The following is a 26,793-nucleotide window of genomic DNA, read 5'->3' on the forward strand; positions in this document are numbered from 1 at the left end:
ATTATGAAAAATGAAGGTTTAGATTTCAATATAGTTTTAATAGTCTTTATCTAAATAGAACTTTGCAGATGATTTGCAGATGAGACAGGTAAAAAATCATGAGTAAAAGTTATGAAACAACCAGAATTTCCCTCTTTGTCACTGGTTCTTTCTGAGTCCTCGTGATATAATTATATTTAAAATAAAAGAGAGAAAGAAAACGAAAATGGACTTGAGCAATTGTAGGATAGGATGTTCGTCAAAATAGCAAATTCATTTATTGTTATGCTTACTTATGCTGAGACTACTATAACACTAAGTTATGTGTTATAGAAGTATCAGGCTAATATAACTAGTATGTCGAAAACCCACTAGTAAAAGTCGGTTATAATGCTTCATGTTATAGCGTAGTGGTAGGTGCCTCTTGTCAGGGCCGTAACTACATTGAGGCAAATGAGGCAAATGCCTCATGTTAGAAATTTCCACCAAAAAAAAATGAAACAAAAGATTGTCTTAAACGATTTCAAAGAATTTAATAAGAAGTGATATGTTCAATTTAACATGAACGACATGCGTCGGCTGCAAAAGAACACCGAATGAGTAAAATTGTTTTCATGGAAAGTGTCTAGCAAAGAAGCAAGTTCTCTTCACTCTCTGATATCGCCCCTGCATGTTTTTCGTGATCCATGTTTCTATTTTACTTTTGAGTTTTCAGAGTTGATGGTCTAGTGTTTGTACTTCGGTGTCCCGGGTTTGTCTTTTGTTAATTTATTGTCCTACTTTATGACTATAGTCTTGTTAAGTTCTTCATTGATCAGTGTTAGTAAAATTAATGTATCTGATCATTTCAATGAAATAAGATCGAAGATGAAAGTTAGAGAAATAAAAATATCAACAGTTCCTCTGTGAAAATGTCAAAACCAGGACATATATAAACAATATGTTATCATAGACACTAAAAACATATGAAATAACGAACACATATTAGACAAAAACTTAGACAAAAGCACAATGACTCAAATTGATGAACTGAGTCCTCTAGTCTGGTAGTCTTAGCAGCTTCTACTCCATTGCTGTTTATGTTTTGTTAAAATCCTGTTATAAGTCGCATTCAATGGTCTGGTTATAAACAAGTAAACGAGAGATAACTATGGTAACGACCAATTAAACACAGCAAGGCCCGTGACACAGATATAATATTATTTTCAAGGAAAGACGTTATGACTTAAACAAACATAACATATCAGCCTTGTGACATTAGCAGTCACAACTTGGAAATTGAATGCATTTCTTTTGTCGTAAAATTTTGTTTTCAATCGGTTCTAGCTGTAAGATTTTAAGTTTAACTTAAATTATTCATACGATTAGTTGCAGTTCGTTGGAATATATGACATAAAAATCACCAAAGTTATAGTTATCCATACTGTTCAGTTAAAAAAAAAGACGTCATATTTGCTAAAGCATTCCCATAAGTGAATTAATAAGTAAAACAATTGAACATTCAGATATTGTCTTTTATATTAATTAATGCTGAATCACAAATTGCATTATTTATACATCGAACCTGTTGCTTTTTTTAGCAACTGTGGCACAGATTCAGGAACCCCCCCAAAAATCGAGTTATCTTTCTTAGCACACATCAAGAGCTTATAATGTTTTAAAAGTTTGGAATTACTAAATATACAATACTTAGACGGGCTATTCTTATTTCTACTAAACAAGACTCGTCAGCGTTGCTCGAATCAAATCAGTTGGGAGGTATAATTAAATACGAAAATGCATGGAGAGTATAAAAACTAAAAATACGCAAACATCTAGGATAAGCTATGCCTGTTTAAGAATACCCTAAGTGTTTCGAATAATTCAACATTTTAGAAACCATGTTAACAGTTCATTTACAGAAAAAAAGCCATATTAAAAGTATTTCATGTAAGCAAACGTCCACCTGCAATAGACTGATCAATCCAGTGGTTGTTAAACTTATTATACCTGATAAAACAAAGAAGATGTACTTATATTACATCGTTTTATTACAATGATCAACTGGTTGAGAGAGCTTTTTTTTGTCTGGTTTAATAGATATCTAGAACACAAAGTCAATTCATATTAGACATCGGTTGTCTTCAGTGTATACCATTAATAAAACAAATTTTTTTTTAGATGAAATTCATTATATTCTTCATACTAAGCAATCTGTATTGTCTTTGTAAAACCATTTAATTATATGATGCAGTATTCCAGAGGGAGAGAAATTTCTGTATATATTTAGAAGAATTGAATGTTCTGTAATGAATGCTTCACCATGAAATAATGCCAAATTACATCAAACGAAATCCTTCTAAATTATTTTAAAAAAAAATCTATAATTTTTTTCATCATGATATTGTGGAGCAAATAAAATACGTGGGTGTATCTAATAAAAATACATCATATAAAACATACAAATAACAAAACATAAAATTGCTCACTCTTTTATTTTTTTCTATCCAGTTTATCTATATTTTTAACTGTAATAATAACGGTAGCTTGCACACAATTGAACCTGCATACCCGAATGATCACTTTGTCGTGTGATATTTCTGATGGAAGTCTGTATTTTTAAAAGACATGTGGAGAGTCATTTTAAATTTGTCAGTGTTTTGTGTAAATGTTCCAGACCGTATGAGTATTTGGACCGTACGCGTACGGTCTGGGCCGTATGCATACTTTTTCAAAATACGCATACGGTCGGACCGTACGCGTACGGTCTGACTAATATTAAGAAGTTGGTCAAGTTTATTAGATACAAATGTATATCAACATAACTTATATCTAAAATTAATATAAAAAGTTCAATAGTAATTGAAATAAAAACTCTTCATATTATAACTATTTAAAAAAATCACTCTTATTTAATCTGTTAATCTCCTGTATTTAGCATGTCAGTAATTGAAATTGAAGTTATCGGAAGTAAACATAGAGTGGGAGAACAATAGTTTTAGAATATTTAGGAACTTTACAAAAAAATGCATATGCAAAGGAACATGCATGAAAAAAACATGTTAATGTAAAAAAAAATATGACGTTCTTTGTGGAAACCAGTGTCACCTTGAGTAACAAAATAGAATTATCGGATAAACAAATATTTAATTTCAATTGTTCGCTTCTTCACTTTATCCATCTAACTGTAATTATAACCATTTGTATAACGAAAAATAAAGATTTTGATAAATGTTTGTTTGAATTTAACCCATATGATCCCAAAACATGTATGGTCAGCTGGACCGTACGCGTATACTCATACGGTCGGGTCCGACCGTACGCGTATGGTCCGACCGTACTAGTATACGTATACGGTCCGGACCGTACGCGTACGGTCCAAATACTCGTATGGTCTGTAACATAAACATTATATTTAACCTATTTTTACTGGATCAGACTAATTAAACAAATTAATATAACTGAATACATTTTTTTTAAACTCTAGCAAACACTGAACATAAATAAAACAATAAACAGACGAAATATTCAACGTTTCATTGTAAGCTTTAGTTTGGCGATAGGAAATCCAATGACATGTACTATATTACGTATAAAGTTTTACCACAACATTCAAGGGGAGACAAGCCTGGGTTCTACTGGGATTAAGTCATTTGATCAACTTTTAAAACAGACAAGAACAAGATTACTTTTTTTTTTTTTTTTTTTTTTAAATCGGACGATGTTGTTTTTCAAACTAATTTAGAATATAGAAACAAGCTTTTTTTCTGCCTCCAATTTGCATTTTTCCAAATAAACTTAGAATAACGTAGTCTGAATCAGTCTATTTATTACAAGTACAGGCGGCATTCTCACCTCCTTGCAAAAGATGAATGGTCGGTGCCCATTTTTCTTCAAAAAGTTAAAAATGGGGACTAATTGATAACATTTGAAAAAACTAGGTGTGGCACCATCTGAATTTAAATGCATTAGATTTACCCCTGCTGAGTGCACTTGTTAAAAACATTAATGGTGATCTCATTTATAACTATTGTTACACGCATATGTCATAAACCTCGCAGGAGAAGAAATAAAACATAGACAGTGAAAAAGACACATTTGAACGGAAATAACATAAAACCATTGCATAAGGAAGTTGTTTGTCATATTTAATTTATACGATGCATATTCGTCATAGTCTGTTATGATGAATCTCCCCAGTAACAAGTGTTTTAGTCGTGAACCAATGGGGTACTTTCTTCATAAACCTCGATGTCAATTATCCAAAACGAGGAATAGATGATAATTTCATTAAAACCGGAAAAAGAACTGTTGTTTAATTGTTTTTGCATGAGACAAAATATGATGTACAGAATACAATAAATTATTTCGTGAATGGTTTTATTTTATTATGAAGTTTTTTGTACTTATTTCAACTTTTTATGATGTAGTTTATCTTCTGGGTGTAAGACAATAGAAAGGATGTCGGGTTAAATTTCATCAATGTTCAAATAAATGAGATGTGCGGTATGTCTGGTCCCATGTTCAATGAGACAGCAACCAAACGACAGAAATTACAAAAGATTTGTCAGAAGAGGTACGAAATGGTTATTTAAAACCATATAGTAGTATGATATATGCTGCAGTGTTGTATAAAATGTAGCATTTAAAATCATCGGAATATGGAACCGATCGGTCATTTGTCTTTTTGGGCGCTTAATTATGGGTTTTTTTCACATCACATTGACATTAAACGTACATGAACATTTTTTTTAAAACTTAAAGTTGAATTTCCACCTCTAATTTAATTGCAATGGAAACAGACTTTTTTTTTCACTTTCCTTCTGAAAATTTTCAAATCAACTTAGGATCAAACTTTCACCCCACAAAAGGTGAATGGTCGGTATCTCCTGCATAACATATACATGGCAATCATGATGTGAAGAAAAATAACTTACTCCCAAACGAATAAAAATATATCATTCTTAACAATTATTTATTCATAAATAGACTTGCTTTACTATATTCGTTTGCTTTCCAATTGAAATTGTTTGTTTGTTTGGGCTGAATTTTGATCTGTTTTATCTCGGAGGTGAGATTGACCTTTGATCCTGTAATCATAAAACACATTGTCCAGTGACGGATTTTATAGAATTTATCTAGTAACAGATTGATTTATTTAAATATAATATCTTAAGATAATTTCAGTTAAAGATAAATATGACAAACTTTTGTAATTATTTCTACCATTTGGTATCAAATAGTAACATCAAACAGTAATTTTGAAAGAAAAAAGCAGCAATTGTTTTTATTGTTCTCAGGCCTTGAAGAAATACCTATCTCTATTGATAGCCAGCCTTTGAAGTGAAAAAGACACGGAGGAAATTAGAAACTTTTTTATTACCATTAAAGTTATTGGTATAACTGAATAATGAGGACAAACAATAAAAAAGGTTACAGTTCAAGTGTCCATAGATTTACAGACATACCATAGGAGTTACGCACTGATTTCACCGTGAAATGGCATCCGTAAACAAAAGGATTAATTTTAATGCTTAACGAAATGTGGTTTTATTAAATATACCAGTACCGTTGCATTTCAATCATAGAGCGCACACTCTCACACTAACACACAACATACACAAAGTTAGATGGCTGTGACAAGATTGACATTTTCCGTAATTTATATGCCACTAAATGTAAAATAATCCAATTTCGAAAATGCAAAGATATGTAATTGCGGAGCGGCCACAGTTGAAATTAGCACTCCAAAAAGACTACCAGAAAATGCTTAAAATCTTAACTTTCTTCGATCTTTCTTACAAATCTCATTCATATTTTTGCACCTTCCAAACCGAAGCCGTCTCCAAGACTTGAATGTTTTCCGGGTTGATTAGAAAATTACTACAAAATCTAAAGCAACTGGCATAATTAATAAAAAAAAATTGGAGGAATTATTCAAGCAACACGTCTTTTATATAAACAAATCTCTACGTAATATATTAAAACTTGGTCTGCCACCCATTGAGATAGAAAAAATCTTTTATAATGAAAGTAAAAATTATATCCATATTATACTGCTCTGTTTTGTACAATTGGTAATAATTGATACTAGTGTTAATATAAAATCTGTGTTTGACACAATAATTAATGATTTCTGTCAGTCAAACTGTCGAAGATGTACTCCTTCACCCGATCTAAAACAAAACCAGAAAACAATGATTGAATTAAGACGCTAATTCCAGATCCTATCTGGTCATACTTCATTTGATTGAAGAAATATGTATCATTAATTTCTCATACAAATAATCAGAGACATTTTACTGCGGTGCCGAAACATCTTGATGTTTTTGTTCACTACTATTGCTTGTTTCCTCTTTCATTGCTGTTGGCAGTTTCTCAAATTACTTCTCAGGAATCCCAATGTTGAGCTTGCCTTTTTTGTTACGTTAGATATAAGAGTCGTTATTGCTGTTAATTAGGCCTATCTATTATAAACCATTGCGATTACACGTCCTATTTTTTTTCGAATGTGACCTTCCAATTAAACTTATCAGCGGGTTTGTACCTCCATGAGCAACACGACAGATACGACACGTGGAGCAGGATCCACTTGCCCTTAAGAAATACCGAGATCATCCCCTGATTTTGGTAGGATTCGTCTTTAGATTTCTATGTAATGTTTTTTTTGTTTTTTTTGTCAGTTTGTGTAGGCATGTAAAATGGGTGTAAATGTCTCGTTCCTACCTGTATCAAAAGCAAACAAGGAAGCATCATAGGCAACTTGAATGAAGTTGATACCAGGTGACGATAAAACGATCGGATTTCATACGAACGCAACTGTCTGTGGCTTTATCATTTATATATATATAAAGCTAACAAGTCTAGAAATTGTTCATTAAATTTATAATTTTTATTTGATAGACTTATGACGCTGCTCTGTAAAATCTGAGTTAACGTTTTCGATAATAGATTGTAGGACGGGATGAATTCACAATAGCAAGTTCAGTTGGCTTTGATTGCTCTCGTTTCGTTAGTACTTGTGTGTTTTGTTATCTCTTTATGTTAACTGAGGATGAAACTTTCTTCGCGTAATGATTTTTTTTAAATGTTCTATGTACTTTATGTTGGTCCACATGTCGAGATAAAAAGTAAATATAAACTATAAAATATAAAAGGATGTCACCCTTTCCCCCATTGCCACTAGGCGGCAGCCATTTCAAAAACTTTTAACAGTGAATGCACATATTTGCATGGCTATTCATTTTTCTGTAAATTTTCAGTACATTTAGATCATTTTTAAAAACATGACATTTTTGCTGTTTCCATGGCAACGGCAGCCATTTTGAAAGTTTCAAAGTCAAAAGTCTCATCTATACATGCCAGTTTACAATACTATTAAAAATCATTAGTTTTGGAGCATTTCGTAAATATTTGACTTTTTTGCAGTTTCCATGGCAACGGTGGTCATTTTGGAAATTTCATCTTCAAAAGTCTCATCCAAACTTGCCAGTCTACAATCATATTAAGTTTCATCAATTTTGGAGCATTTTGAAATTTTTGACATTTGTGATGGTTCCTATGGTAACAGAGACCATTCCCAAAATTTAATGGCATATACCACATTGGGACATGGGAGGGACCATACCATCAAAGTTCCGATCAATTTGACCTACCATTTTAAGAAAGTAAATGCCACTTTAAGGTTTTTGGACCATTTTGACCTGTTTTGCATTGTTTCCATGGTAACGGCAGACATTTTCGAAATTCCAACGCCAAATTCCACATCTACCAATGTTGCTCATCGTTACTGTGAACTTTATAAAATTTGGAGCATTTCCATATTTTTGAAATTTTTAGTGTGGTATCCATGGCAACATAGCAGTTCCAATGATTGCCAAAATCATAACAAACCGGTATATAGTGGGCACCTACATTGTATTAAATTCTAAAGATTTTATGCCTAAGCATTCTCAAATAATTTAGCATACTCCAAAATTAAATTTTTTCACCATTTTCCAGTTTCCATGGTGATGGCAGCCATTTTTTAGTTCCAAAGTTGCACTGCAACTGGAAAGTCTGGGTTCCTTGTTATAGTGAACCATCATTCGGATTGGTACTTTAGGCTCTGAGATAGCGGGTGGACAAAATTAGGTGGAAGAAAAATAATAATACGGAAAAAGAAACAGAGGAATAGAAATATGTCATCCGACATTGTCGATCGGGTGACATAAAAGGAAGACAACTCTCCACAAGAGACCAAATGACACAGAAGTTAACAACTATAGGCCACCGTATGGCCTTCAACAATGAGGAAAACCCATACCGCATATATATAGTCTGAATTACAGGCTTCTTACTTGAGACAGGCACATACAGAATGTATTGAGAAAGTTGTTTGAGAAAAAAATACTTGTATTGATTGTTTGTTTTGTTTTGCTTTCTTCTTCTTTTGGGGGGGGGGGGGGGGGGGGGGGGGCATTTCACCTATTCATTCAAGTTTTGAGACACATTAGAGATATTTAGAAGCAGTCATTTTTTAATCATCCTAATGCTATAGGAAAATTCGATCAAAGAAATTTTACAAACACAAAGATACTGAAGCGCTGATGTTCAACAGTCATTTCAAAAGCTCATAAAATTCCCACAATTAATAACGATTGGAAAATTATCAAAATTATTTGTATTTAATTGTGTGTAGATTGCGATATATGGTATGTTTCTACCAAATCACATGTCACATTCAGCATATAAATTTCCCGTTGTATTTGTCGAAAGGAAATAAAAGGTAGAAAACTGATAAGAAAAGAAAGAAGCGATGACGTCTCAATAATAAAATTCAATTAAATAACACCATATTCGTTTTATTTATTCCACTTTAAATGTTTGATTGAGAAATTGTTCGAGTTATGACTGAGAGAAATTAAAAGGAAACAAGTAAAAATCAGAACATTAGCTCTCTTTCTCACTGATTTTATTGCATCTCAAATTGTACATCAACAAATAAATAAAGTTGCCGGGATTTCAAGCATCTGAATTTCCGATAAGTTAACTTTGATGTGTCTTAGGTGGCCTATTGCAAATCGTTACTGTACAAGGGTTTATTGCGGGTAGAACGATTCTAATTTCCATTACTTTAATTCACTAACAATAAAACGGTTGAAAAAAATTGTTAATTTCACTGGCATCCTTCTCACAATTATCATATTATAGAATAAATCATGTCGATTCCTCAAATTTAACTGATTTGTAAAATATCTTTCTTGATTTAAGATAACACAATATTATAAAGTGTCCTCGAATTATATAATAATTACGAAAAAATATATTGCACCTATAGATTCAAAATTGAACAACTAATATTTAGATAACACAATATTATAAAGTGTCCTCGAATTATATAATAATTACGAAAAACTATATTGCACCTATAGATTCAAAATTGACCAACTAATATTTGAGACTTTAAAAATTGTTAGTTATATCTATGAATTAAGAAAAATTGAAAGGAGTAGGTTCACTAAGACCCCTTTTTGGCCCCAAAATATAGCAGTTTTAGAAAATTGTGAAAATGTAATCTATAAGCTATATTTTGGAAAGTAAAATGCTTCTGCTACATAAATATGAGCTGTTCTTGACGATACAATGCACAAATATCGCGTTCTAGCATCATTAAGTCATGCTAAATTACTGAAATCTTCAAAATTTTAGCATTTTGGTCAATATCTAGACGGTTTCCGTGTAAAATGAAAGTGACCGCATTCGTGTTCATTCATAATATTGAAATATAAGTTGTATTTGATGATAATACAAAACATATATAAAGGTTGATGATGAACACGGATGCGGCCACATTCATTTTGACAAAAACCATCTGAAAAGTGACGTTTTTTGGCATATTTGATAGATTTTTCATATTTAAGCTTGAATCAGAGAGTTTTTAATGACTAAATCAGTTAAACTCTTTCACATAAACTAATCGAATCAATTGAAAGAGACACTTAAGTGTTTAAAAAGTGTCCAAAAACTTTCGTTAGATGAACCTGAAATTTGAGGCCAAAATCGGCCCTTACCGGACCTACTCCTTTGTCTCTTTAGTGAAGCAGCCCTTCTGTGGGTTTGGATGTTCTGTTATTCCAGAGTTTGTTTCGGTTTGATTTTGCTGCATATTTTGAATAAAGCGCTGAGGATACGAATACGGTATAATTTTACTTCTACAGATCTTAAAAAGTCTCCCATCCCCTTTGTGTACCATATATACATGTACTGTATATATACTTTCAAACTTTCAAAGATCAAGACCACCTGTTGAGTCACCCAAGGGGTGATCAAGTCCTACCACATCAGAAAGAAAAATATATGAGTTTCTAAATGAACAAAAAGAGGAAATTTATGTAAAATATGATGCCACTTATTATTTTATCTGGCAAAATCGCATATTTATGTTTTTAAATATGTGATCCTATGAAACATAATCCTCATATGGACAATTTATATGCTTAAAATGTAATAATTATTGAAATATTATCACAATAAAAAATCAGCAAAATAACTTATGTAACGAGCAATAAATCTAAATGTAAAAAGGTCGTAATGAAATGAGATATCTCAGAGATATAATCATATTAACTCAGATTGTATTTGTAGAATTTCATATGAAATGCAGATGAGCAATCGTAAAAATTATAATTTTCTTTAATATGATGCCAATTGTCAATTGAAATTTAATATTCAAAAATATAAATTTTAATTTCCATTTTAATATGTTTTTAGCATCCTATGTTGTTACTGATGGTATCTCTCAGACAGATGTAACACGTGATATCTACCTTAGTCAACGGTGTGCCAAGTGGTCGTTACCTTGAAGTATGATACCATACTTTACAATTCAAATCTATCTTTTATTCTGAGATTTGTTGAATATCTTGCACCCTGTCTTTATTTGGTTAATCAATAATCGCCGAACGTCAATGTCGACTGCCGTCTCCGGTTACTCCTATGTTCAAAACCTTAATTAATGTTCTCAAACAGCTATTGCAAGGATACATTCAGATACAAATATAGTAACCAGAGGACAATGACACCTTTTTGGGTATTGCTTTTGGAAAAAATTAATAAGCAGCCTTACAGAACACTTCATGCCATTCATTCTTATAACATGAGGTCTCTCGTTATGTATGTTCCAGTATTTTCTTTAGTGTTCTGTGTCGTTGTTTTTGTTATTGGTGAATTTAACATCTGAGTTCTGGTATTGTTTAAATTTCCCTAGTTCTTTTTTTTCTACATACCTTCGGAACAGACATGTGTATAATTTTTGATACACTGTTTTAATGTAAGAATACACCAATGGTATCATTAGTTAGTAGATATAGGAAGATGTGGTGTGAGTGCCAATGAGACAACTCTCCATACAAATAACAATTTAAAAAGTAAACCATTATAGGTTAAAGTACGGCCTTCAACACGGAGCCTTGGCTCACACCGAACAACAAGCTATAAAGGGCCCCAAAATTACTAGTGTAAAACATTAGTTGTTCTTTTGGACTCGTGATCTAGAAAAGAAACCGGACTTCATGTTTGCAGTCGACAGAAAAAGGTTTTTTGTAGACATATCTGTCTCTCAGTGATTTGTCTGAATATTTAAGAATTGGGAAACTCATTTTACCGTCTTCTGATTTCTGTGACAACATTGTTTGGTTGCATAACAGTTTTCAGCCATTAAAGACTCTAAATTTGCTCCTGCGTAGGACTAGTCGGCCTAGGTTCCACAGTTTATTTCACTCTTTAACCTGATCGATTTATAAATAACTCAATTGGGGACCACTAAATATCATGGAAACATTGTAATATAATCATGAAGATTAGAGATTACTGTATAAACCTTGGTATTGTTGTACCTGGGGTATATAGAGTCGATTTCAATAAATCAGATCAGATCTTCAACAGCTGGCAAAAACATTTCTGTAATTAAAATTAAGATATATAGCATACAACACACCGTATATTTACACAAGCTGTAAATTTGTCGGTATAGAGGTTTTATGTTATTTTCTTAACAATTTAATATTTTTCCTAAATGAATAAAGAAGTCCCTCCTACCCATAAACAATTTTAAATTTAAATGAACCACTTTAAATTTCAGGCCTACTTATTTAGATATTTTATCAATAAATTTGTTTACTGTCAAATACAGATTTAATCATATAGTGATAGAACAAATCCTGTAGACGCATAAGCTACTGTTTTTAACTGTAAACCGCGGTTGTTTTTATATGTGAACATTTTTGTCCTGATAAGAAAAGAAAAGATACATCAACAGTTTTTTTTAATGTTTTTCAAACAAAGAGGATTTGATCGTTAGAATTATTTCTAACATATATTATACTAAATTTTATGATAACATTTAGAAATGGTAACAGTGTTAATTAACATGTGGAAGTATTGGTACAAATATCATATTAAATTTCACGATACTATTGATAACATGTAGAAAAGAGGGACAGTCAAACTCATAAATCGAAAATAAACTCACAACGCCATGGCTAAAAATGAAAAAGACAAACAGACACACAATAGTACACATGACACAACATAGAAAACTAAAGCCTAAGCAACACGAGCCCCAATGTTAACAGTGTTAATTATAAACATGTGGAAGTATTGGTACAAATATATTAAATTTCATCATTATATTGATAACATGATCATTTAACATGTAGAAATGTTAACAGTTTAAATTAACATGTGGAAATATTGGTACAAGTATTATATCATATGTTCATGGTACTATTCATAACATGCAGAACTGTTAACAGCGATAATTAACTTGTGAAAATATTGGTTCAAGTATAATGTTTTATTTCTATTGTAGCAATGATAATATGTGTAGTATTGGAACACGTATATATAATACTCCACTGTGCAACCATGAAGATGTGTAAAGAAAGAAAAAAGCCAGCATTCTTTCATGTTTTGGTTTGTCTCAGATTGTAAATTACGTGTTTACACCAAATCCGTTGGATGTGTACTGATTGCTAATTTGATCTCGGAAACATGCTTTGTGTATTAGTTTTATGGGACTTTTAAGTTAGCTTTCATTTACCTCGAGTACTCTTTGATATGTTCTGGTGAATCGTGTCCTTTCAATGATTTTCACAGTTCGTTCTTGTATTTTGCTGATACATCACTTTCCCAGAGGAAATTGAGAGCTGGAAAAAAAATCTGTCGTATTCTTTAAGCATCTGTCTGAAGTCAGGAGCTTGATATTCAGTTATTGTTGTTTGCCGTCTGCGAAATGTCGCAGTTTGGCTTATTGCTTTAGCATTTATCAAGCCACTTGTTTTCTCTTTATGTAATTGTTTCTTCTTTGGTCATGCACGAAGGATTTAAAACAACACGGTATCGTTATGCTAATTGTTGAAGGCTTTCAGGCAAGGTTGTCTCCTTAGACGGTCTAATATATAATCAATATATATATTGTTATCTCACGGCACTTTTTTTTATCTGGAAACTTTGGTATACGCAATCTTCATGTATGGCCTAAAAATAAATATGATGATTTTTGCATTAAATTAATGTGCATGAGAGCAATTAGTCTCCATATAATTATTTGCAAGATATTTACTTGGCTAGCGTTAAAGATCGCTTGGGTACATGTACGATAAGTTCTGGACAAAACGAGCCCCTTTTTATACCGGAAGTTAAATCATGGTACTCCAAAAGGGTAACCATATCCTGTTTCACATACAAGTTACAACATATATTCCGATAATTATCGCAATAGAGGGAATATCATAAAGAGATGCATATCTATACATGACATGTATCTTAGTTGTTCAACAGTTCTATACAGCAGATGAAATGATTAAATTATTAATCGGAGACAGCAAGTGCATATTTTTGGTGAAATGATGTTAAAAAATAGACATCAGTTATAACGTGATTAGTGTCAGTCTAATAATCTATTTGTAAAACATGAAAAGTGACGGGTTACTGTAGCTGTGTTGATATCAGGAAACAAATTTATAATAAATAAACATACCTGATCATTAAGTCTTTTATTTGATACTGCTTTGTATAGTGAAGGTTCGATTTCGGATTTAATCTTAGTCTTTTACTTTGTTTTATAAGCTCTCCGACATATTCTTTAGGTGCAGAAGAATTATTTTATTTCAGCATCACTGAAGACCCATTGTTTGTCTAAAGATGCATGTGGTACCGCTAAATGATGTAATTAGCAGCATTTCAAGAAAGGTTCGCATGTATTGAGCAGTCTACTGCTGGAACCGTAGACTATCGGTACCCTATTTTTATAAGCTTATCAACCAGTTCTTTCGTGCTTTTTTTTTTTTTTTTATTGTTACTTGATTTTCAGTTTATAAGTTATGTAACTGAAATTGAACAACCGGGTTACAGCATATGCACTACAAGAAAGTGTTTCAGGCAAGGGTGAAGGTTGGTATCTATTGAAACGTTTAAACCCGCTGCAATTGTTTGCATTTGTCCTTAGTCAGGAACCTGACATTCAGTTGTTGACATTTCAATTTTGTTAATGTGGTTTATAAGTGTTTCTTGTTTCTCTTGCTTTTTTTTTATTATACCATTGGTTTTCCTGTTTGAATGGGTTTACATGTTATTTTGGTAGCCCTTTATAGTTTGCTGTTCGGTGTGACCCAATACTCCATGTTGAAGACCGTACTTTGACCTATAATGGTTTACTTTTATAAATTATGACTTGGATGGAGAGTTGTCTCATCTGCACTCTTACCAAATCTTCTTATATCTAAATTCAATCTCACTAAAATTAAGACCAATCGCTACTCGCTTACACACAGGATACAACAAAATCAGATATATCTATATTTTAATTAGAGTGAGAGAATTTGACCTTCGAGGATTTTGGCTACTGCGTTTAAACACTTGTTGATATTATTTTTAAAATATAGCGGTTTTTTATTGTAGTTTATCTTCTCGAATTGTTGGTTTCAGTAGTTAAAGGACCACGACGGATGTCAAAGAACGACGAAAGCAGTACAACGTACAAGTGATATTCAACTTCGATGGAGTTGCGATGGTCGGACGAGGGAGTTGGTTTTGTAACAAAGTTATCTGGGAAAGAACTTATTACTGGCACTATTATATTCAATGTATCATCTAAATGAAGATACTACAAAACAACTCTCGTCAGATAAAGCATACTTTTCTTTCAAGGATCGTTTCTTACTTTTGTCATTAAAATGATGAATAATTTTACGAGCGAAAACATAACTAGAAATGCACTTCATCTCAACAAACCGTGGCACAGCGGACGTGTGGCCGTTAATAATCCCCTGTTGTGTGCCAGTAAAGTTAATACACGTGGCCGAACTATACAGTGATTTATTTTCCACAATTTTTTTACATTTGTGTTTTATTATACAGTTCTGGTGTTAGAAATATTTGAAATTGTCACTTTTGAAATCATCCAAAACGAGGTCAGTTTAGGTGGTCCAAACAGAGATGGAGTCGCACCAAACCGACCCTGGGCATGTGTTGTTAGTTTTGTATGCTAATTGGAAGATATGTTTCAACGTTTAACATTTATATAATAAACGAGGATCAAAAATCAGTTATATCTTTTGAAGAGAACAAGAAACATGCTTCAGAAGTACAAAAGACTTATTTATAAACATTTAATTGGATTTGTTTGCCAGATGTAACAGGATGCAGTAGAATTAAAGATATTTTGTAGATTTTGTCACCAATGTAGATATATTCTCAAAATATTAGAATTGGAAAATTTTAGTTTGCTTTCTATAAATCGACGGAACAAAATTGTAATTTTATCTCATTACCTAAAGCGGATTTGGAGAATTATATTTTCAAGTGAAAGGTGATAGTTTTAATGTCTACTAAACTAACGAATGACATTTTTACCACGTCTTAGATTGTTGTTAAACATCCATGTCGTCTGTCTGCTAAGTACCGAATATGACTGTTATACCGAGAGTGAATTTGCATCGGTATTTTGTACATTCAACATACATTTTTTTATGTTTCTGTTATGGTTTTGGTTGGATAATATCATGTCTTATCGTTTGTTGTCCGAATAATTAAAGCATTGCCTTTCCATAACATCATTGTCATGAAAATTGTTTAGTTTAAACAATATTTATTCAGATAAATCAAAATTAAACATATTATACAATGAAATAATATTAAGGATTCAGAAACAAGCAATTTGCTTTTACAAATCTGTCTCCCTTTACAGACATAATACACTTATTGAACAATACATAAATATAAATACTGGCATGCTCTGTAATAAATATATGAATATGAAAAAGGTGAAAAAGGAAGAAGAAAAAAAAAAATCATGAGAAAAATAAAATAAAAATAATAATAAATAAACGTGAATAATTGTAATTTATACAGTGTGAAATGCTTGGGTTCCTATTGAGTGATGAGGCATTAACATCAAGGGTTAAAACGTTTACTTTTAATAATATATTTTTGCACCAAACTGAATAAAATACTATTTTGCTCATCTGAGAGTACCGTTGATCCAAAAAGCAAAGTTTTTGTGTTTACTTGGACAGGAAGAACTGAAATAGAATCTAATAGTTCATGTCTTAAATTAATGTATATAGGACAAGATAACAGAAAGTGAGTATTTGTTTCTACATCACCACAACGACAATTTGGAGAGTCTACTAAAATTGTTTGGACGAGTATTGTGAAAATAGTTGTAATAAGTTCGAGATTGCATGTTAGTTTTCGTTAGCGCGTCACTGTGTTTGATATCCTGTGGTGTTTGTCGTTGACGGAATATGTTCCTTTTTGTTCTGTGGTTTGCATATTTGGTCGACTATCATATCATTTGTTTGTACGTTTCTCTGTGATGAATGTTCTTGCGTGTGTTTGTGTTGTATTTCTAGCTGTCACGTAGTGTTGTCATTCTATCGATATTTTTTAACATTATAATAAAGCGGGATGTTCGGCTAGCTATTAAACCAGGTTCAACCCACAACTTTTTCTTAAAATGTCTGTGCCCAGACAGAAACTTGGCAGTTTTTTTAAACAAACAGTTCGTTTATATGTATGTTGATTTTTGTTTTTTGTTGCACTTCAGTTTTCCTGTTGTTCCTTTGTTTCCCTCTTACAGTTGATGTGTTTCGACGGTTTAAGTTTGTAACCCGGATTTGTTTTTCCAATCAATTTATGACTTTTGAACACCGGTTTGCTACTGGTGCCCTTATTCAGAAATAACTTTGTAACAAAATGAATATGAACGTCGTTTCTCTTACGGTATTTACGCAAGTTGTTTGCTGTTTTGGAAATGTCATGTACAGCAAAGGTGTCTCCGATATTCCTAAATCTTTTTTATTTTTATTTCACCAGCTATAACACTCACCAAGCCTTGTGCAGCCATTTCTGCCATGTTATTTTGACTTGTAATTATCAGAAAGCTTTAAATGATTTGAATGATATAACCAATTTAGGTAAAACAGGTAGGAACTATATTGTGTACCAAGATGTTAACAACGCAATTCGTTGTTTGTAAATTAGTTGTAAATGACATATCATCACTTCCCCTAACTACGTTTTATTGTATTTATATATTTGAAACTAGATTAATAAAATTCAAAGCCTATTTTAAAAATAATATTAATTCAGTAATTCATCAAAATAATGAACTGAATAATTATCAAAGGCTTTTAAATTTTGGCATATATTTCCAGTTTTCGATAAAAACAAATAATCTTTTTTTTCTTTTATGATAGTTTACACTTGCAAATTACAAGGCATTATAATAATTACAAAAATCTAAAGCTTCAACTGCATAACTATCACTACATAACTCAATAAGCCGATCCTTGGTGGGTTTTTTTTTAGAACACATTCTTTCTGTACACCTCCAAAGCCCATGCAGAGCCTAAAATGCAGTGTGTGTCGTTGACTGTTGTTCTTTTATTATTTGTATATAAACATGGAAGTAAAATTTAAATATTACTTCCATGATATAAGTCAGTCCATTAGTTTTCTCTTTTAGACCACAAGAGTTACTGGGGAAGACAAATGTGATCGTCTTCGTCCGACCGGCAGTTAAAACTCTTGCCAAATTTTGCCAAGTAGCGATTGCTATACACTCTCCACATGTTAACACTTTCAACAACTAAGAGGTCGGGTCCTAGGGCGGCCTGTTGCCTGGCTAAATGCCTGAGTGGCAGTTTAATTGCCCGGCCGTCATCCTGGTCAACACTTATGACAGGCCCTACCTGTAATTTATTTTTCTTGTCCTGAATTGCATGAAACATTTGACACTGGACATTACGTAAACAACAACAATCATTCAAATTTTAAATTGTTTTTATGTTATGATTATACCAGGGCCTTTTACAGCTGACTATATGAGAAGAGTTGTGTTCATTGCTGAAGGCCTGGGGTTCTTCACATCTTTTTTCTTTGTATGGTCAATGTTCATGGGCAATCATGCCACATCTTATTATGGTATACAGTATCGATAATATTAAAAGATAAATTTGACCTTCACAGTTTTGGCTGTCCTGTTTAGGCTCATTTTAAGGTATGATGCATATGATTTTTTTTTATAACATAAACGATACCATTTTTTTCAGCACCAGATGTGCATTTGAAAATCAATGATGCCATAGACAAAATTTGTGAAATCCAAAGCTTATTAAAAGGATGAAGAGCTATAAACCAAAAAGGACAAAAAGCATTCAGCTGCCCATTTTTCTGGAAAACGGTACAAGAAATTCAGTTTAGTTTATCCTTACCTACAACTATAGCTCTGACCACATAGAGGGGAAGACCCACAGAAAGACTTTTCTATGAGGTGGAGGACAGGGGTAAGGGAGAAAGGGGGTATGAGAAAGGAGAGGAAGACTGGGAGAAAGGAGAAAAAATCAAATATCTCTCCTTTTAAAAAATGATCTAACATTTCAAGAAAAAATATCTCAAAAGGAGATGTTTTATTCTAATGGAAGAACGAGAACGGGGGTAGGAGAAAGGAGAAGAGGGGTGGGAGAAGGGAGAAGGGTACCCCCTGTCCTCCCCCTCTTCTATATGTGTATCAAACAGGAAATGCCAATGAAAATATATACAATTTAGCATTATATATACCCAAATAGAAATAGTAGTGGCTGCTTGCTTAACATCCAGTGGCATAAATGTTATTTACGTCTTGTTCTGGATTGATTGGTTGTTTCTTGTTTAACTTCTACTTGCAAATATTGTAGTGCAAGCTTTATTCTTGATTGACATAAATGTGTATTGTTTAATATCCAATGAAAAAATTTATCATGCAAGCCTTATTCTGGAATAATAATATTGTGGATTGTTTAATGTCCAGTGAAAAATATTTCATGCAAACCTTACGCTGGCTTACATTGTAGCTTTTTTTAATGTCCAGTGACAATTTTTTTATTCAAACCTTATTCTGGATTGATGCATTCTAGCTTTTTAAATGTCCAGTGATAAATATTTTAAGCAAGCCTTATTGTGGATTGATTTATTGTTGGTTGTTTTATATCCAGTGACAAGTATTTCATGCAAGCCTTTTCTGGACTGATGATCTAGTGTGGCTAATTAAATGTCCAGTGACAAATTTCTCATGCGAGCCTTATTCTGGATTGACCAATTGTTGAATGTTTAATGCCCAGTGTCAAATATGCAAGCCTTATTCTTGAACGATAAATTGTAATTTGTTTAATGTCCAGCGACAATTATTTCATGCAAGCCTTATCGGATAAATTTATTGTTGGTTGCTTAATGTCCAGTGATAAATATTTCAAACAAGCCTGCTTCTGGATTGATATATATTATGGCTTGTTGAATGACCAGTAACACATATTTCATGAAAACCTTTTTCTGGATTGACTTATTGTAGATTGATTTATGTCCAGTGACAAATATTTCATGTCAGCTTACTGCACTAATATAAATAATAAAAGTATATGTATTTCTTAAATTTATTGGCATATATTTAACAATTAATAAGGAATGTGTATTTTATCTACAAATAAATACACACACTTTTTTGTAAGGAGTGATCTCCCTTTTACACAATACAAAGATTATCTCCCATGGAGAGTTGTCTGCCTTGACAATAAAACTGTCAGGTAACTGTTCTTTTTACTCAAGACAAATATTTAAGTCAAACATTTAACAAATTCAGAATAAAAATGATACAAAATGAGTCTTTCTCATACAACAGCTAAAAAATGCTTCTTTTAAAAATTAAGGTTCTCCTGATTTTAGAATAATTAAGCTATTCTAAAAAAATATCTTCACACTTACATTCTATAAATATGGGAGATATGTACTATATATGAATATAAGGTTATTTTCATCCTTTAAGTGTGCCAGTATCCAGTAGTTGTGTTATTCATGAAAATGAATGATAAAATACAAATGTTCATTTTTTCAAAAAGATAAAACTTCAGCATTTATTTTCATTAATACAGCTGTTTTTGAGGAATTTAAATTTCTTTAGGGATGTACACCATAAAGCATGGTGATGTAGGAAAAAAAATGACTTTTTAAAAATTATTTTGAATTCATTTTCAAGGGGTTAATTACTACTGGTCTTATAAGAATTATCTATGGTTTTTGTTGACAATTATCAGTTTTTATAGGTGTATCTCTTGTTTTGTAAAATATTTTCCCTAGTTTTGTTTTAAGATTTTTTTTGTCTCATTAAGGATTATGCCTGGTTTTGTTCACAATTATATCCACAAAAGATGTTGTTTTCAATTTTCAGTAAAAACGTTCTCATCAATGAAAATCAAATTGGACATTAAAATGTATGGAAATATATTTACCTATTCAAAGAATACATTTACATAGACCCCTTCCTTTAAAGAGACATTAAGGTCAAGTGCTTGACCACTGTCCTTAGTATAAAGCTACTTAAACCTACATATTTAAAACATGGCACAATGTCTATTAAAAATGGGACAAATTACAAAAATTACATAAAACATTTCTCCACTTACAAAGGTATATTGCACTATTATTCTTTATGTACAAAACATCAACCTAATTCCATATGTATAGCATTCTACTTTCATTTTCACCATCCTACTTTCACTTTCACATTTTCACAGAATTCAGTAAAACAAACTGAAACAACAATTCATATTTTCATATATCAAAGAACAAACATTTTTTTGGTGGAACTAAATTTTAAGATCAAATATTTGACACTGTGTTATTGTTCTGAACTTATCTTTGGTGAACTGACATCTCATAAAACTAAAACTTGAATGTCATAGTGAAATTCTACAAAGGGTTTTTAATAGTATAGAAAATACAAAGAATTTATACAGTGTAAGAACATTTGAAAATAAACCTCGGAACTTGTATAGAAAGATCATCTAACATCTAAAGAAGTCTAAATATTGTGATATATAAAACTACCAACATTATCTGTGTTTTAAGAATAAGCTTATTACAAGTCGTTGTTTTATCCCCTGTATCATTTCACAATATATTGATGATATTTTCATTTCATGTTCTTATCAAGAACTGAATGTGTATCATAATGGTCTACATAAATTATTTGATTAAGCTGCTACATTATGCATCAGTTAAAAATCAAGGAAAAGGTTTCTGTTTAAGAAATCCCATTATTCCTAAATCTATTTTAATAACATCAAAATGAGTCCTGAACTACCCTTTTTCCTACAAAAACACTAAAAATAATTTCTAGCTCCATCATTCAACATTATCAGTTAATACCATCAAAGTTGGTATAAAGTAACTAAACATAAAATCATAGGTAAATTACCCAAACTTTTGTAATGTCTAGCTTGAGATCATAAGTATTGCTATTTAAAGACTAATCTAGCTCATTTAGAAAAGATTTCATACAAATACTGTTGTGTCTGTTAAATCTACAATGTCCCAAAATTCATCTCATCTAGTGAATACAAAAAGATACACTTAATTTAAATTAACATGTTTACAAATCTTCGTCTTCACACAACCTTGAGTCCTTTGCTCTTACAATCTTAAATTGTGACATCTCACTGAGTATACTTCTGTTACATGGGGTCAATATCCAGTACAACATCTAAATTCAACGGTCCCTGTGAAGTTTGATTTTACACTGAGTTTATAAAATCTTCAGCACCGATTGTCAATGTTTATAAAATAGTCACTGTACTTCCGTACTTTTTGCCATTGGAAGGTATGGATAGCGGTTGGGATTTCCGGCATGAGACAAGAAACTCTCAAATAATGGTCGTGAACTTCTGTCTTGTGATTCTGAAATAAAAATATTTATAATTTACTGACCATAATTACGTAAAACACTTAGAATGCAGGATAATGCTCTAAGAAAATATAGGCAAACAAAAAACAGTGGTTAAATTCTTCAACAACATAGAGGCAATGAGACAGGGGTAGAAATCAAGACCATGCAGTCATAAAACTTTTGAGCACCATCATCTTACTCAGACTCAGGTATCAACCAATCAATTATTGGACTTAGTGTTTGGAGCACACATTTTGTATTCCTGAGTAATGAGTAAAGTTTGATGACCAAGGGCCAAGGACATTATTTAAACAACATAAATCCAACAAGGCATTATCAAAAATTCAGGATATTTCTATGACTTTTTTTTGCCATGGAATTGTCAGTTTTATTTTAATTTTGAGTTTGATTATCCCTTTGGTATCATTCCCCTCTCTTTTATAGGTAACAAGAATTTAAAGGTAATAGGAATAGGTTATAATGATTGACACACATTACCAATTGATTAATGTCTTCTTTATGTCCAGTGGCAAATGTTTCAAACATATTCAGGACAATAATGGTTGGGACTTTTTTGGCACGAATCGACAAAGAAAAAGATTGCTAAATACCTGTGACATGTTTGGATTCTGAATCAGAATTACTGCTGTCTTTGTCTGTATCTCTCTCTGTTGTAGAGTCTGAAACAGAAAGTATACAATTCTTATATTTGTGTTCTTAAACATAGTTCATACATTTCTTATATTTGTATTCTGAAACATTAATTATTGTTGTCTTTTGTTTTCTATACTTTGTACTATTATTTGTCTGTTCGGTTTTTTTTCCCCCTTTTTTAGCCATGGCATTGTTAGTTGGTTTTTTTATTTAAGAGTTTTTATGTCCCTCTGGTATCTTTTTCCCCCTCTTTCCTAGTCTTTATTGTTTCTATGGTCGGGTTGTTGTCTCTTTGACACATTTCATTCTCAATTTAACATAGATTACACATTGCTTATATTCTAATTGCTATACACATTGCTAACAATCTTAAAATCATTCAAAAAAATGACCTTGTGGTATCTTTTGTCTCTCTTTTCCTATATCTATGTAAAATTTTATTTTATTTGTATAGAAAATTCTCAAATAAGGCAGTTAAGTTAAAAAAAAAATCCAAACCAATGCCAAGTTTATAGTATATGATATATTTAGTTATATACAAATATAAGGTACTACTTACCACTGCCATGAAAATGTTTAACAGACTGAGGACTAGCTACTGTTTCTTGGACTGCTTTTACTGGTTCTGTTGTTGTGGGGTTTTCTAATCTTTCTTGTACCCTTTTTCTGGCTCTTCTTTCTTTCTTAAGTCTTCGTATCAGAATGCCTAAAAAAATACAAAGCATAAAGTTGTCAAACTATTGCAATTCTTTATTTTAGTTTCTTTATAAATGTATCAATGCTAAGCAACAATTCTTAAAGTGAAGCAAAATACACCAAAGTTGAAACAAAGTTACAATTCCATGTCAAAAAACAATAAATAACTAAGAGACAAACACAAAAAACACTGAGCAACACAAACCCCACCACAAACTGGTGGTAAATGAGAGCATACATAAAATGATACCCACTAAACCACCACTATGCTATGAGCATGCTGTTTCATATATTTAACAATTATTTGAAGAAGAAAAAAAAACATTTTAAAGTTTAAACTTGAAATGATCTTTAATAATTTTTAAATTACTCAGTTTATTAAAAAAAAGTATAAGGCCGTACAGTGACCTGTAGTTGTTAATGTCTGTGTCATTTTGGTCTCTTGTGGACAGTTGTCTCATTGACAATCATCCCACATCTTCTTTTTTATATATAGTACCTTTTGATTTCTTCTCTTCATCCAATTGTTTCTCTACTCCTTCTCTTACTTCTCTCTCTCTTAATAATTCCATTTTCAACTCAGCTGAAAAAATAAAAAACAGCAATATTAAAAATTATGCTCAACTTCAAATCTGTTTATAAAAATTCTGAAGCATCTTTGATAGTGTATATATTGTCACAGTCCTTGTTTCTGTTCTTTTAGACTGAATATGTAAATTAATAGTTGAATGCTAATTTACTTATACATGTATTAGTAATACCATAAGTATAACATGTGTTCTCACAGTCCAAGGTGTGAGGGAGAAAACAGAACTGGAAAACTGATATTCATTACTAAAATTGAAATCAAATATGATGCAATTTAGTATATTGCAATTTGTATGTCAAAATTCATATCAGGCATTTTCAACACAAAAAATCCCAACAATTTAGAACCCTATATCTATTCATTAAGCACACCTATATTCTGTGTACTGCATGACATCTGCAACAATTATAGCATGCATACAAAACATCATACTAAAACATTATTTTATATGCTTGAAAAATTATATCTGGTCATGAAACAAAAACGGAGGAAATTGATATTGTAAATACATCAGAATAAAAATCAAAAGATCCTAGACAATATTGTCTTTCCACTTTGTCATAGATACATCAAGATTAAGACAGACAAGAAATGACTTGTGTCAAGAAATATGATTTGTATCCTCAAATCAGTCGTTGAATTCATAACTTGTAGCAGAGATCTTAGAAATGGAATGTCATCGTAAATTCCACAAATCTGTGTAAGACTGGTTCATCAATATGGATATTATTTCCTCGTTATGTCGTTATATTTCCAAATCCTTATATTTATATCCCTGTCTGGAGCTCAGTGTGTCGGCCTTCATTACATTTAATATACAAATCCCAGTATTTATTTAAATCAGGTTTTTTTTCCATACCCTTTGATAACGAGGAATAGAGGAATAGTCTTGTTTGGAGAAACGATTTTATCACATCGAATTCAGTTTTAGTTATTTACAAATCTAATAATTCATGCTTATATATTGCTAGTTTTAAAGCCAGTTTTTAGTGGTAGAAATATGTTTTAAATGTCTTAGAATGAATATTTCCCTTCAGTTTTTATTTCCATTTCATCTAGTGACTTTTTTTTCAAGCCAACTGTTTTAATGAAACATTTTTTTTAATAGATATACATGATTAATTGATTCACTCGAAGCATTAGAACTATGACTTAACTGTTAGATCTTGTATTTTTTATGCATTAAAAATTAAAAAAAAACATACTTTGAACTGCCAATTTTTCCTCCTTATGAGGGTGGGGGTGGAATGCAAGATCATCTTGTGGCACCCCCTGGATTACATATTTTGAGATAATTCAATACTCTGATGAGATGTATGTAATGATGTCAGAAGGAGTTGAACATCGTGTGACAGTCACATGAAAGCAGCCAGACAGGAGTTAATTTACATTTATCTATCCATAGTTAAACTTATTTAGTTTATTACAAATATATATCTATAGCAGTCTGTTAAAAACAGGAATTCATTTGGAAAGAGACAATCAATTCCTTTAACATGTCCATTTTATTTCCTGGTGATAAATAGTCAGATATAATCCTGGTCATTCCAAAAACATAAAAAGAAAGAAAACAAGGAGATTTGATTGTCTCAGGTCCATAAAGAAAGGTATAAAATGTTCAGATGTGGGGTTATAGCTAATGGAATTGTGTCTGTATTCAGTAGTAATTACAAATAAAATAATGGCTTCTAATCTTTACAATGTATATTTTTGTCTAATTCCCATTTGAAAATTACAATGTCTATAAGCAGTCTTGGATTTTTTTAATTTCTCTTACAAATTTTACACGAGTTTATTTAGAGAAACAGGAAAAAGATTTTGTTCATATTTGGTATCAAACTAACTATGGTAATAAAACTTAGCAACATTTTTCTCAGACAGTACATAGAAGCCATGTAACATTTGCTTTACAAAAAAAATTTAAAATAGCCTAGTTATAAGGAGATTGAACAATGTCAAAACCAGTTTTACACAACTGAACCCCACCAAAAACATTTGAAATGTTTAAGGATTAAAGACCTTTGAACCATGATTTTCCATAGTATTTGTTAACGAAAAGGTTTGGAAAGTCTCACTATACCTTGTTCTGAACTTGGCATACAAAACCTTAACTTCTAATTAAAATTTCTTAATATGTAATATAACAAACAAGCAAAGAGATAAACAATTCAACAACATGCATTAACCACGATTCCAGCGAAGTCAACAGATACAAAACAAGTTTGAACATAGTAATTATAACTTGTATAAACCAGTATAAATCATTTACAGATTGAATATTATTTTCTTCTCATTTGTCTCTTGAGATTGTCAATTTCCGGCTTTTACTATCATTTATCCAATACATAACATTTATTTTCACGATTCAGAGGAATTTGTGGTGTGCAGTTAACAAAATCATAGACCTTTGCTTCATTTGCTACCATATCTTATGGACAAAACTATTAGAAATATCATATAAGAACTCCGTCGAGAATTGCACTTTTTTAATTTTCATTTAGTGGAAGACAATGTTATTACTCCATCAGATCATTAAATCATTCGACGATTGCCATTTCATTTACGATTATAATAGGGATGTATACGATTGTAAAATGGAGATCATACAATGTAATTATTTTACAGAAATTGTTAGCCATAATGTCATGCATCTTGT

General features: G+C 31.6%; 1 protein-coding gene across 2 annotated transcripts in view; it reads right to left on the reverse strand.

Moving 5' to 3' along the window:
• Positions 1-19,896: 19,896 nt before the first annotated feature.
• LOC139486112 (dachshund homolog 1-like) overlaps positions 19,897-26,793 on the reverse strand; it is a 51,120-nt gene continuing 44,223 nt past the window's right edge. For both annotated transcript variants that reach the window (XM_071270822.1, XM_071270823.1), the window contains exons 7-10: positions 24,048-24,131; positions 23,412-23,558; positions 22,810-22,878; positions 19,897-22,209 (exon numbers count right to left, since the gene is read on the reverse strand). In XM_071270822.1, the coding sequence (XP_071126923.1) occupies positions 22,100-22,209; positions 22,810-22,878; positions 23,412-23,558; positions 24,048-24,131 (410 nt within the window). In that variant the 3' untranslated portion in view covers positions 19,897-22,099. The remainder of the gene's footprint in view (positions 22,210-22,809; positions 22,879-23,411; positions 23,559-24,047; positions 24,132-26,793) is intronic.

The sequence above is a fragment of the Mytilus edulis genome, chromosome 8 (assembly GCF_963676685.1).
Source record: "Mytilus edulis chromosome 8, xbMytEdul2.2, whole genome shotgun sequence".
NCBI classification, from domain to species: domain Eukaryota; kingdom Metazoa; phylum Mollusca; class Bivalvia; order Mytilida; family Mytilidae; genus Mytilus; species Mytilus edulis.